This window comes from Phyllostomus hastatus, unplaced genomic scaffold (genome assembly GCF_019186645.2).
Source record: "Phyllostomus hastatus isolate PE091 unplaced genomic scaffold, TTU_PhHast_1.1 phas_contig_90, whole genome shotgun sequence".
Lineage (NCBI taxonomy): Eukaryota > Metazoa > Chordata > Mammalia > Chiroptera > Phyllostomidae > Phyllostomus > Phyllostomus hastatus.
In genome coordinates, this window is record NW_025333984.1 from 5,107,647 (window position 1) to 5,120,282 (window position 12,636).

Consider the following 12,636-nt stretch of genomic DNA (forward strand, 5'->3'; position numbering starts at 1 on the left):
TGACTTGTGTGAATTAGAGTATGGTGTTAACATTGAATAATATATTTCTTGCCATCCAACTCCATTGACATTTGGAAAAGCATCAATTATTGTGATGAACCTCTCTTTGGATTACTGGGCTACTTTGGGGGAAACAGGGACAGAACTGGAACTAAACCATCAGATGGCTCATAGTAATTTCAAATTAGAACTAATGACCAATAAAAGAATACATGTTACAGAATAATTGTCTATTTGAGAGCATTATAAAAATGTGTATTTTTATTCATAAGATTACTGCTCTTTTATACTTTTTGTGCTTTCATTTTTGTGGTCATATATTTTGAAAGGTAATCCAAGATAGCAGGGAAATCCGGTTCAACTCTGGTGCTTAAAATTTGTGACTGTCAAGTTAGAACTTGGCTAGGCATGACATGATTGGTGCGGTGAAGATATTAATGTGTAAAGTGACTAGCCTGAATTCCACTGTTTCTGTGCATCCAAAATGAAGAAAATAAATTTTTTAAAGTGGGGGAAGGGTCTCAGGTATGATTATGATCTACATTCTTGAAAGTGTAGAAATGCCTAGAATATTTTGTTCAGTTTTGCTTTACTGCGGCAATGTCACCTAAATTAGGATATTTTTCCATAGAAAAATGTTTAAGTTTTTTTTATTAAAAAATGTATTGGTTGGATGAAACCCTGAATGTTGAGTATTCTAATAAATAGAGCAATGTTAACATAACTACTCTTTTTCTAGCTTTCAGAGATTGTTCGTGAATTCAAGTCGACTAACCGCTTGCTCCTAACTGGAACACCTTTGCAGAATAACCTGCATGAACTCTGGGCATTACTCAACTTTTTATTGCCTGATGTCTTTAATTCTGCAGATGTAAGTTTAAGTCATATGTTTTAAGTATAATTTTCTTATGGTCACAGGTATATGTTTTCAAAGCATAGAATGTAGATGGAAATTTATAATTCTGACCTGGCCAGTGTGGCTCAGTGGGTTGAGTGCCAGCCTGCGAACTGAAAGGTTGCCAGTTTGATTTCCGGTCAGGGTGTGTGCCTGGGTTGCAGGCCAGGTCCCCAGTTGGGGGTGTACGAGAGGTAGCCAGTTGATGTTTCTCTTTCTCTCTATTTCTATCCCTTCCTTTCTCTCTCTCTAGAAATAAATAAAATCTTTTTTAAAATAAATGTATAATTCTTTTTCATTTGTGATTATTTATCTCTGTGTTTTCCTTTTCTCAGAAAAGAGCTCTTTAAGTACAAATTTTTTCAAGTGGGAATATTTAGAGAAATAATGTGTTTTTTCTTTGAGATTATCCTGCCTGTTAAACTTTGGTTGTATCACATTGCTACCATAACTTACGACATAGACTAACTTCAGAGCAGTGCATACACAATTTTCTTTTAATTCATTTGGAAGGGTTTATGCGGACTAGTTTGACAGATGGAGTCTTTAAAATGATCTTTGGTTACTGCAGGATTAACATTTGGTGAGTGCTGAAGAGCTCAGTATGTGATTTGAAAACACTAAATTTTGTAAATATATGATTTATATTTTTATCATTAACACAAGATTATGAATTGAATGATTGAAGGACTTTGGAGCTTGATTTTCCTCATTACTAATATTAACTGATCATAAAAGTACCAAGTTCAGCTATTGATTGGTTTGTATACCTTATCTTGTTTTTGTTTGTTTTTTTATTAAGATTTTCATTACCATTGTTTTCAAGTGTATATTCATAGTCCTACTGGATTAATGTTACTAAGGTATGGGAAGCGTAATAAAAGTGTTTTAAAAAAAAATTGCTGACTGAGTTCCTGTATAATGGGCTTCACATTTTTGTTAACTACTCCAGTATTTTAGCTGTTTTCAAAAGTAAATAATATTGGTCATCACAGTTAACATATTTTGAAAGTGCCTTTAAAATGAATATTGTTATGTCGATTGTATACAAATTTATAGAATATTGAGTTTGTTTAAAAAACAAAACTGTGTACTTACTGCAGAATTTTCACCCCTACACAGGATTTTGATTCTTGGTTTGACACTAAAAATTGTCTTGGTGATCAAAAACTTGTGGAAAGACTGCACACAGTAAGTAATAGCAGACAAGAAAAGTTGGTAATTCTGTATGTATTAGCAAGCCAAGAAAAAAACTACTATAGAATCTGTTTGAACTGTGGTTTTGCCTCTTGGCTCAGTCTCACCACTTCATCTCAAACTTTCTGACAACTTCTTTGGGAAACAAACCACTATTTCCTCAGCCTGTCTGTGGAATAGCTCTTTTGCTTCTGCTTTTCCTAGTGGATAATGTGATCCTCTACAGTAGAGGTTATTCACTCTACACACCCCTCAGGTCTTCAAGAGCACATCAGTATTCTAGTTCTCCAGTGCCACTTCTGAGCCACTGCTTCTCCACCATCATGTATAGAACTCTTCCTATGAGGCTCAAGTTATCTTGCAGATCCACCCTCCACCCATTCTCTTCTCTGTCATCTGCTTATCACCAGCTGACTTCCTCACATTTACTGAACATCGGTTTTACGTTCTTTGCTAACTTTTCATATCCTTCTAACACTTTCACTCATGTAACTCCTTTTGTACTTATTCTGTTACCTTACAGAGCACACTAGTTCCTGGACTCCTCCTTTTTCTCCCCATCCATCAGCCTATTTCTATCGTTACTTTTTTCTGTACCCAGTGATGAGTCCGTTTCCTATCATTTGAACCAATATTTTTGCCAGTACTCCCAAACTTCCTTGCTCTCTTGATCTGCAATTTCTGCCATGAAAGCCCTACACCATGTTTAAATTATTTATTTTTAAAGTATATTTTTATTGATATGCTGTTACAGTTGTCCCATTTTTCTTCTCCCTTCTATCCCCTCCCACCCTGCACCAACCCTCCCACCAGCATTCCCTCCCTTATGTCCATGGGTTGTACATATAAGTTCTTTGGCTTCTCCATTTCCTATACTATTCTTAACTTTCCTCTATTTTGTACCTACCATTTATGCTTCTTATTCCTTGTGCCTTTTCCCCCATCCTCCCCCCTCCCCTTCCCCACTGATAACCCTCCATGTGGTCTCCATTTCTGTGATTCTTTTCCTGTTCTAGTTATTTCCTTAGTTTGTTTTTGTTTTAGGTTCAGTTGTTGATAGTTGTGAGTTTGTTGTCATTTTTCTGTTCATAGTTATGATCTTTTTCTTAGATAAGTCCCTTTAACATTTCTTACAATAAAGCCTTGGTGATGATGAATTCCTTTAGCTTGACATTATCTGGGAAGCATTTCACCTGCCCTTCCATTCTAAATGATAGCTTTGCTGGATAGAGTCATCATGGATGTAAGTCCTTGCCTTTCATAACTTCGAATACTTTTTTCCAGCCTCTTCTTGCCTGTAAGGTTTCTTTTGAGAAATCAGCTGACAGTCTAATGGGAACTCCTTTGTAGGTAACTGTCTCCTTTTCTCTTGCTGCTTTTAAGATTCTCTCCTTATCTTTCATCTTGGGTAATGTTATTATGTTGTGCTTTGGTGTGTATCCTTGGGTCCAACTTGTTTGGGACTCTGAGCCTCCTGGACTTCCTGGAAGTCTATTTCCTTTGCCAGATTGGGGAAGTTGTCCTTCATTATGTTTTTGAATAAGTTTTCCATTTCTTGCTCTTCCTCTTTTCCTTCTGGCACCCCTATGATTCAGATGTTGGAACATTTAAAGTTGTCCCAGAGATTCCTAAGCCTCTCCTCATTTTTTTGAATTCTTGTTTCTTCATTCTGTTCTCATTTAATGTTTATTTCTTCCCTCTGTTCCAAATCTGATTTGAATCCCCATTTCCTTCCCTTCACTATTGTTTCCCTGTATATTTTTCTTTATTTCACTTTGTATAGCCTTTACTTCTTCCTGTATTTTGCGACCATCCATACTCAACCATTTCTCTGAGCATCCTGATTACCAGTGTTTTAAACTCTGCATCTGATAGGTTGTCTATCTCTTCATCACTTAGTTCTTTTTCTGGAGGTTTGATCTGTTCTTTTGTTGAGGCCCTATTTCTTTGTCTTGGCACACCTGTTACTTTGTAAGGAGTGGAGCCTAGGTATTCACCAGAGGTTGAATTCACCAGGGTGTAGAGCGTCCCACTTTGCTGTGTTGTAGCGATATATGTAGGGCACTGATCAGAGGGAACAATGGTGCTTGCTCAGCTCTTTCTCCACTTTCAGTCACTTCCCCCACTACCCATAAGCAAATTGGGCCCTTCCGGTGCTGGTTCCCAGGTGGGTGGACTTGTGTACATTCCAGGACCCCATGGGTTTCTCCAACAAACTCTCCTGTGAGGCTGGGAGTTTCTCCCGTTGTTGCAACCCCCACAGGTTTTTACAGCCAGGGGTTTTGAAGATTTCTTTTCTTGCACTGGAACAATGGGTTGTGTGGTTTGTCTTGTTCTCCAGTTGTTTTTCCCAGTTTATCCACATGCAAACGTAGGATATCCTGGCCCACCAACTGCCTCCTCCAGTTGCTGCCTTGCCACATGCCCTCTCCACCTCAGCTGCCCATCTCCACCCTTCCTATCAGTCTGGATGAGTATTTCTTCTTGAACTCCTTGGTTGTTGGACTTCCATACAGTTCGATTTTTAGGTAGTTCTGGTTGCTTTTGTTTTTAAATTTGTTGTTGTCCTCCTTTTGGTTGTGCAAGGAGGTAACGTGTATCTACCTAAGCCTCCATCTTGGCTGGAAGTCTGCTTCTACTATTTACTAGCAGAGTGACCTGCTCTGTGCTGGGGCTGCTCAACAGGAGCCACTACGATTTAATGTTCCCTAGCATAAGTACAGCTATTTCACACCTTCCACAATTTCCCCAAGACTTTTGTCCCAGGTATTCTGTACCCTCCTCCTTTCTCAGCAAGTAATTGCGTGATTAGGGTAGGAACTCCTTCAAGGATATCCTTTCCCAAGGATATCTACCTGTGTGTTACCTTCTCTCTAAATGGAATAGGTGTTCTTTCTGTGGGCAATGGCTAATTCTTATAAATTGAACCATGGATCTCATCTCTTCCCATTTTCTTATGGACTTTTCCCCATAATTTATTTTTTTTACTGACTCAATTTTCTACCTTTTCCTTCATATTGGTTCACTTCCCTTAACGTGTAAACATTCTTGAGTATGAGGGGGATCCAAAAAATCCCTAGAAATTTGTTTGTAAAATATCGTGTATTTATTCTTACGTGTTTAAACTTCAGTCACCTTCAAAGTACTCTGTGTTTGATGCAATACACCAATTGAGACTTTTTTCCCACTGCTCAGTTTCTGAACTCATCAATTTTAACGCCTTTTAGTTCTTCTGCCATTTTTTGTTTCATGTCTTCCACAGCAGCAAAACATTTCCCTTTGAGGAGATTTTTCATCTGGAGAAACAAAAAAAAGTCATTCAGGTCAAGATGGGGTGTGTAGGGAGGATGGGGCATGGTGGACATCCTCTTTTCGGTCATAAACTGCAGAACACTCAGTGTAGTGTGGGTAGATGGACTCATAAATCACCCATCATGAAATGGGCAAGCACATTGAAAGAGTCTTCAAAAAAATTCACCGAAGTTGAACGCAGCCTCTCACACAATGCCAACTGGTAAACTGATGCAGATGGGGTCCTCGAACACTCACCTGATGGGGGAAGCCTATACTAGAAGGGACCTGCCCTCCAGAAGATAATTCCAGTTTTTTGGGTCTGTCCTTGTAGCTCCCTTATTAAGTCCAAACCCACACCCATACCCAACCACCCTCACACATGTACACACAGTAAGTACCCTGTCAACACTATGTTTCTATCTGTGATTATGCATTTTCCCTTTGATAACTCACTTCTTAAAAGAGGAATTTATCCTCTCCATCCATACTACCTAAATTTCCTATTCACTGTTTTTTTATGTACACTTCTAAATTTTTTTTTAAAAAAGTCTTAGTGGAGTTTTATAAGAAAATGGATACAGGTGAATGGATGCTGTTGTTTTGTTTGCTGTTTTTAATGAGAATCTCAAGCCTTGTTTACAAATTAAAGAATACAAATACAAATGTATTGTCCACCTCTCCCTCTCTCCCCCTACCCTGGCAAAATGTAAGCTTCATGTGGCAGAAACCCTATCTGTTTTCCCGCCACATTATGTCCTGTGTACCTGGTCTAGAGTAACTGCTCATTAAACAGTCATTGACCTAAATCCCTAACAGTCATCATGCTGTAAATATTTGTTCAGAGTTAAACAGAGCAAGTCAGAAAACAAATGACCTTAAGTAATGAGGGCATTTATTGTAAGAATGCAGAAGAGGAGTAGAAGACCAGTCTTCAAAGAATCTTGTCATACAAGCTGTAGTACATTTGGGCCTCAGATACCAAACCTGGTTAGCTCTGGGGACTGGTTGTTCTGTCTCTAGTGGATCTTACTCAATCCTGGATCCATTGACCACTGGCTTGTATCCATTCCATACAACTGAAACTTACCTCACAAGTCTTCAATGATTTTCACTTTGCTGTATTCAGGGTACACTATTTGGTCAGTATCCTGGCTTCCTGTAAAATTTACCATAACTAACCACTGTTCTTGTTTGAAACTTTTTCTTGCTTGATTTCTGGGATACAGAATGGGTTTTCTCTTCTCTTAACTCTTTGTTGGTTCCTCTCTGTCCTCTTTATTGGCTTTTATTTCTCTGTCCCTAAAAATTTAGTGTTTTGTAGAGTTTTGTCTTTGACTTTCTTTTTCATACATGCTCTTTCTGGGGATCCATTTCTATTTCGGCTACCACTTATATGCTTATAACTCCCAAATTTCTCTCTCCATATCTCTATCCTAAGCTCTAGACTTATATATCTCACTGCCTCCTAAGTCTTCTGGCTAAATACCCCACAAGCACTTGAAACTCTTAAAAATCTTTAGACAAATTCTTAAAACCAGAAACCAGAAGTCTGCTTTTACTTCTTCCTTTTCCTTGTCTCCCATAGATCTCTAATAATAACAGCTACAGTTTACTTATGTCTACTGTGGTTGAATTCTACACATGTACTAACCATAAGTTGTCACAGCAGCCTTAGAAATAGGTATCAATATCCCCATTTAAATGCTTGGCATATAAATACTATAAATATATATGTTTGGATGAATGGATGAGGAAACAGGCTTGGAAAAGTTAAGGACTTGACCAGTTCAAGACAGCTAATCAGGGACTGAGCTGATTGTGCAATCAGCTTGATCTGGGTTTGAATTCTGCTTCTGTCCCTTACTAGCCAAGTAACTTTGTTGATGTTTTTAAAATTAAACTAATCACATTTCCCTAAAAGGTTTATTGTAAGGATTCAATACTTGTTATGAGAAGTTCATGGTGCAGTGTCTGGTACATTGCAGGTACTCTGTAGATGGTAGTGCTATTACTTTCTTGTGATAGAATTTGCCTTGCAGGTATGTACTAATATTTCATATTTTTTCTCTGTTCATTCATATCTTCCTTAACATTGAATTTTTTCTCCTCATTCATATATTTAACCATTTTGAAATTGCCTGAATTTTTATTTCACTTCTAGAGACTCTTTGATCCATACTCTGAATTCAGATTTCCTCTAAGGTTAAACAATCTTTTATGACAGCAGAGATTATAATGGCTCTTTTGTACTTAATTCAGTAGTCAGTAATCTTGTCTTAAATTTTAATGTGTTTTGTGCTGTCATATTATGCATGTTTAATTTAGGTTTATGTTTTAAATGTCTGATAAACTTTTATAAAACCTGTAACTTTTTAGGTTTTAAAACCATTTTTGTTACGTCGTATAAAAACTGATGTAGAGAAGAGCCTGCCTCCAAAAAAGGAAATAAAGATTTACTTGGGACTGAGTAAAATGCAGCGAGAATGGTGAGCTATTTTATTTTTATTGGAATTTACTTATGTGTAAGGAGTTATTAAAATTAGATTTGTAGTGGTTCAGTTCTGCCTTTTATTAAGAAATTATATTTTGTGTTTAAATGGCAAGTTAAATAGTTCAATTATTTCAACAGAAAATCGATATTTTATTTAACCTTTGGGAAATTGGCCTGTATTTGAATCCTGTGCTTTTCCTCTTAATAGCTTTTCAGCTTAGGCAAGTTATATGACCTCAGTTTCCCTTCTGTAAAATGAGGATAATATTACTTAGTTTATCAAGATGATCTCAAGGTTAAAGGGGATAATATCACTGACACATTTGTTAGTTTTTCCCATCAATGAAAACAGTAATAACTATGATAATAACCAGTAATAATAAGATGAGTGAAATATCAGTGATAGTGCATATTTCAAAAATAGAAGATGGAATGGTTTAATAAATACATGTAAAACAGGAAATTGATAAGAGGAGGCACAAGAAATCACAAATTAGGCATGTTAATAGTGTAATAATGCTGCTGAGAGGCAAAATATAGCTTATATAAAAAACTAGATCACTTATAATATGCAATTACTTCTCTACTATTGAAACCAATATATGGTAGTGGTGAAATGTGTATTTTTCTGGACTCAGACATAAGAGTGAACCCTGGCTTTGTCCTTTTCTGTGGCCTTGAGTAGGTTGTTTCATTTCTGTTAGCTGTCTGAATTTCTTATCTGTAAAATGGGGGTGATATCTAGTACATATCTCAGCGTTTTGTGAAACTTTAACAAGATGATTCATATAAAGCTCTTGACACGATACCTGGCAGTTGCACTCTGTACAGGTTGGCTCTTATTGTAATGAAATATTCTTACTGTTCAAGTGGATACATTGGTCTATTTTCATCTGGCTATAGGTCTAGAAAAGATAATGAAAAGTGTTTATAGGATCAGAAAAAAAATGACCTATAAAGACAAGTATAAGAAATTGTGATTGTTTTTAGTTCAAACAAGTAAAGGTTGCATGGTAATTTTTCGTAACCACTGTAGTTATTGAACAATTATCAGATATTATCATCTGAATAGTTATCAGCTGATTGTAATTTCTAGTACTGGAAAAAGCAGGAGGAAACAGGTTTATAGGTAACAGACAAGTTAAAATGTTTCAATCTTTACTGTTTTCTTGCTTTTGCTGACTAGATTTACTCTTGAATCTTGTTCATCTTTAAATGGAAATCGAAACAGAGCTCCAAAGGGACATTTCTTGATGGTATTAAACCTTTCTAATAATCAGTGATTAATTAAAGTTTAAAATTTTAGGTATACAAAAATCCTGATGAAAGATATTGATGTTTTAAACTCTGCTGGCAAGATGGACAAGATGCGACTCTTAAACATTTTGATGCAGCTACGAAAGTGTTGTAATCATCCTTACCTGTTTGATGGTGCTGAACCTGGTCCACCTTATACTACTGATGAGCACATTGTCAGCAATAGTGGTAAAATGGTAGTTCTTGATAAACTGTTGGCCAAACTCAAGGAACAGGGTGAGTTACAAATCTTTCTATTAACATGAAAACTGTATTAATGACTTCTATATGAATAAAATTTTGCATAATCGGTCATCATTTGTTCACTTGTTTGTTCAGCAAACATTGTTGAGTACTTACTATTTGTCAGGAATTGTCCTACAGACTGGGCATACAAAGGTGCATAAGACACACACAGCAGTCTTTGCCTTGGAGAAGCTCACAGTGTAGTGAGAAGGAATAGTTGCAGTGCATTGTGTTAAGTGCTATGATTTATTGAGAAACTGGGAGTTGGGGAAGTGGTTACAGAGATGACATTTGAGGTGACCCTTGGAGAATTTATAGGAGTAATTCTTGGGAAAAAGTAGGGGAAGGGTCTTCCAGAGCAATGGAGCAGGTGTGAAAGAAGGGAATGTGGAGCTTACGGTATTTTGGGTAGAGTGGCACTAATGAATCTGGGAAGATGGATGGGGCCATATTACAAAAGGCCATTTAAATCATGCTTTAAGGAATTTGGGCTATTTTGAAGGCAGAGTGGGGTGCAAGGAAGTTCATAGAAGGCTTGGCTGTGGATAGTGACACAGTTAGACTTGCATTTTCGGAAGAGAACATTGGAAGCAGTATGGGGGCATCTACTAAGGATGCCCCTTTCTAGAGGCTAGAAAGAGGAGACTAGTTGGGAGACTGGAGTAGTCCAGTGAAAGATTATGTGGACCCATTGCTCATCCTCAGGACAGAGTAAAGGTAGGCTTTAAATCATCTCAGTATGTGTGGAGGATTTTGAAGCCGTTCAAAATCCATAACTCAACAAATGTATCATTCTGTATAGCATTCCTTGAGGGTGTGTGTGTAAGTATGTGTTTAGTGGAGTGTTCATATGCTATGTATTTATGTTGCATATGATGTTTACTTTGATTTTTGTAACTTTCCAGTTATTTTTTACACAAGTTGAATAACTTGCTCTTTTGGGTGAAATGTTTTAGGTTCAAGGGTTCTCATTTTTAGCCAGATGACTCGCTTGCTGGACATTTTGGAGGATTATTGTATGTGGCGTGGTTATGAGTATTGTCGACTGGATGGACAGACCCCACATGAAGAAAGAGAGGTGAGAACGAGAAGATAAAATAAGACTCAAAATTAGAGTTTAATTAAGCCATGTTTTCACTATTATGTAGTTATTGAACTTTGGCCTTTTCTTATAGCTAGGTACATTGAATTTCTCACTGCCACTCTTCTCTCTCTCTGAGATCTTCAATTTGGCTTCCGTTACACTGACTCTTTACCAGTCATTCTCTCCAAGGTCTTTAAAGACATTCTCACTTATCTAAAGGATGCTACATCATTACATCCTTACCTCCTCTAACCACTGCTATCTCTGACCTTTTGATTACTAACTGTTTCTCAGTTAACTCTTTGACCTCTGATTTTATGTCATTTTCTTCTATTTGCCTCCTACAGTAGACCCTCACTGTTCGTGGAGTTTAACTGTTGAGATTTTTCCACTTTATGAGCAACCCTAAAGACTTAAGAAACACATTAATTTGTAAATGTAATAATCTCAGCCTTATAGAGATTTTTTAAAACTGAAATGGGATAACACAGGTATAGGTGTTATATATTTATATTGCATATAAATATATGCATTTGGTTCTTGAAATACTAAAATTTCGTGTGCAGAAAAGAGTCATTTCACTAGTAAGGAAGCCTACCTAGCACCCAGTATCTTTTTCAAATTTGGAAATTATTCTACATCTTAGATGTTTCCTCACGAATGTCATGGGTCTAATGTAGTTTAAGTCCTTTAAAGCACTTTTTGGGGAGGGCTTTGCTAATTTTTCTTCTCTTTTCTGTGATCCTTCAGGACTCTGTCTTTGGCCTCTGTTTTAAGTCTGTACTCATGCTCTGGGCAAAGATCGTGATTTCATGGTATAGTGGAAAATGCATTGAACTTGGTTTCAGAAGACCTGAATTTTAGCACCAACTCCACCACTTTGTAGTGTATGCAAGCCATTTAATTCTCTGAGCCTCAGTATCTTTAACTGTATTATAAGGGTAATATTAATTCCTAGGCTTTTTTTCCTGACAACGTTGTGGGGACCATTGGATATAATAGGTAGGAATACAGTTTTTAAATTGTGTAGTGCAGTATATACCGCATGTCGTGGAATTACACACAGGCCTTTTTTCCACTCAGCTTTAGCATCCCTTCTCAGGCCACACAGACTCAGCCCATAGTACTCTCCTTCCATAGCTGCACTGGCCACTCTGTCCTTTGTGTGCCTCACTGAAGCCAGACTAGAGCATAGGATAGTGTCCACAGCAAGCATATAGGCCCTTTTCATTTTAAGCGTTTGTCTGCTACCCACTCTGGAGAAACACTTGGATTAACATTTACAAACGTGGGACAGAGCTTACTCTGTCCTCTGCTCTATAGTATTTTACTCTTTCTGAAATGGTTATTTGGCCTTTTGCTGATTTATTCCTCAGAAAGGGTTTCTCCAAATCCACTTTAAGCATAGGCCATATAGTACCATTAGAGATGGCCCTTCTTCCTGGAACGAAGATGATACTAAGGCAGAAGGATGCGTGCTTTCCGACTTCAACTAGCCAATTTGTATTTCTGATTGATCTCTCTCCTCATAAATAAATAACATGGACTTTACCTAATTATGCCCAAATTCTTGTTTTCTTAAAACTTGAGATAATGTTCTCCCTTCAGGGAATTTAAATTGCACGCATTGACTTTAGATACAGCAAAGTCAGAGCTGTGTATTTTTTTTTGAAATGTCCCTGCTTTCCCATTATGTGTTGTCCTCAATCATTTCAATCATTTCTTATTATTTTCTAAATAAGAAGGGGAAGACCATATTTGATTCCTTACTTTAATTGTTTACTAGCTGTTAATAAACAATTCTTTCTCAACAGTTCACAGATTTGCCCTTTCTCCATTGCTACAGCTAAGTCTTTGGTTATCCTCTGATTCAGTTTCTGTAACTTTCACTTAATTGGCATCCTCATTTTTATAGGGAAAGGAACTAACATTTGTCAAGCAACTGCTATAAGCGAGGCAACTTACAGTTCCAATTGAATTCTTCCAGCAGCCCAGTAAAGTATTGGTAGAATTTTCTCTACTTGAAACTGTGTCTCAGAGAGGTTAAATGCTTGCTCAGATTCACATATGTAATAAATGGTAGAGTTATGATTCACGTCCAGGTTTTTGCTATTTCCTCTACACCAAATTGCC

The 12,636-nt window shown here is 37.1% G+C and overlaps 1 protein-coding gene across 8 annotated transcripts in view; it reads left to right on the plus strand.

Annotated features, from left to right (window-relative positions):
- SMARCA1 (SWI/SNF related, matrix associated, actin dependent regulator of chromatin, subfamily a, member 1) overlaps positions 1–12,636 on the plus strand; it is a 78,331-nt gene that overhangs the window by 13,681 nt on the left and 52,014 nt on the right. For all 8 annotated transcript variants that reach the window (XM_045852281.1, XM_045852287.1, XM_045852283.1 and 5 more), the window contains 5 exons: positions 740–871; positions 2,018–2,086; positions 7,763–7,872; positions 9,184–9,410; positions 10,376–10,497. In XM_045852281.1, the coding sequence (XP_045708237.1) occupies positions 740–871; positions 2,018–2,086; positions 7,763–7,872; positions 9,184–9,410; positions 10,376–10,497 (660 nt within the window). The remainder of the gene's footprint in view (positions 1–739; positions 872–2,017; positions 2,087–7,762; positions 7,873–9,183; positions 9,411–10,375; positions 10,498–12,636) is intronic.